At 59.5% G+C, this 289-nt stretch overlaps 1 protein-coding gene across 1 annotated transcript in view; it reads right to left on the reverse strand.

Annotated features, from left to right (window-relative positions):
- LOC104462270 (SH3KBP1-binding protein 1-like) overlaps nt 1-137 on the reverse strand; it is a gene marked incomplete at both ends in the record, with an annotated part of 1212 nt that extends 1075 nt beyond the window's left edge. Inside the window, one exon of the mRNA XM_010074149.1 lies at nt 16-137. Coding sequence (XP_010072451.1) covers nt 16-137 — 122 coding nt within the window. The remainder of the gene's footprint in view (nt 1-15) is intronic.
- Nucleotides 138-289: the final 152 nt, after the last annotated feature.

The following is a 289-nucleotide window of genomic DNA, read 5'->3' on the forward strand; positions in this document are numbered from 1 at the left end:
GGGGGCGCCCCCCGCGCTACCCTGCCAATGTTTGGTGACGGCGTTCCAGACACCGATTTTGCCGGCGTGGCTGGTGGCGATGAGTTGGTTGCCGACGAAGAAGATGGCTTCAACTGGCACGCCCAAGTGGAAGACGCCTCAACGAAGAGAAACCATCGCCGATGACACAGACACCGATTTTGCCGGCGTGGCTGGTGGCGATGAGTTGGTTGCCGACGAAGAAGATGGCTTCAACTGGCACGCCCAAGTGGAAGACGCCTCAACGAAGAGAAACCATCGCCGATGACAC

Source organism: Pterocles gutturalis, unplaced genomic scaffold, assembly GCF_000699245.1.
Source record: "Pterocles gutturalis isolate BGI_N339 unplaced genomic scaffold, ASM69924v1 scaffold8697, whole genome shotgun sequence".
Classification (NCBI taxonomy): domain Eukaryota; kingdom Metazoa; phylum Chordata; class Aves; order Pterocliformes; family Pteroclidae; genus Pterocles; species Pterocles gutturalis.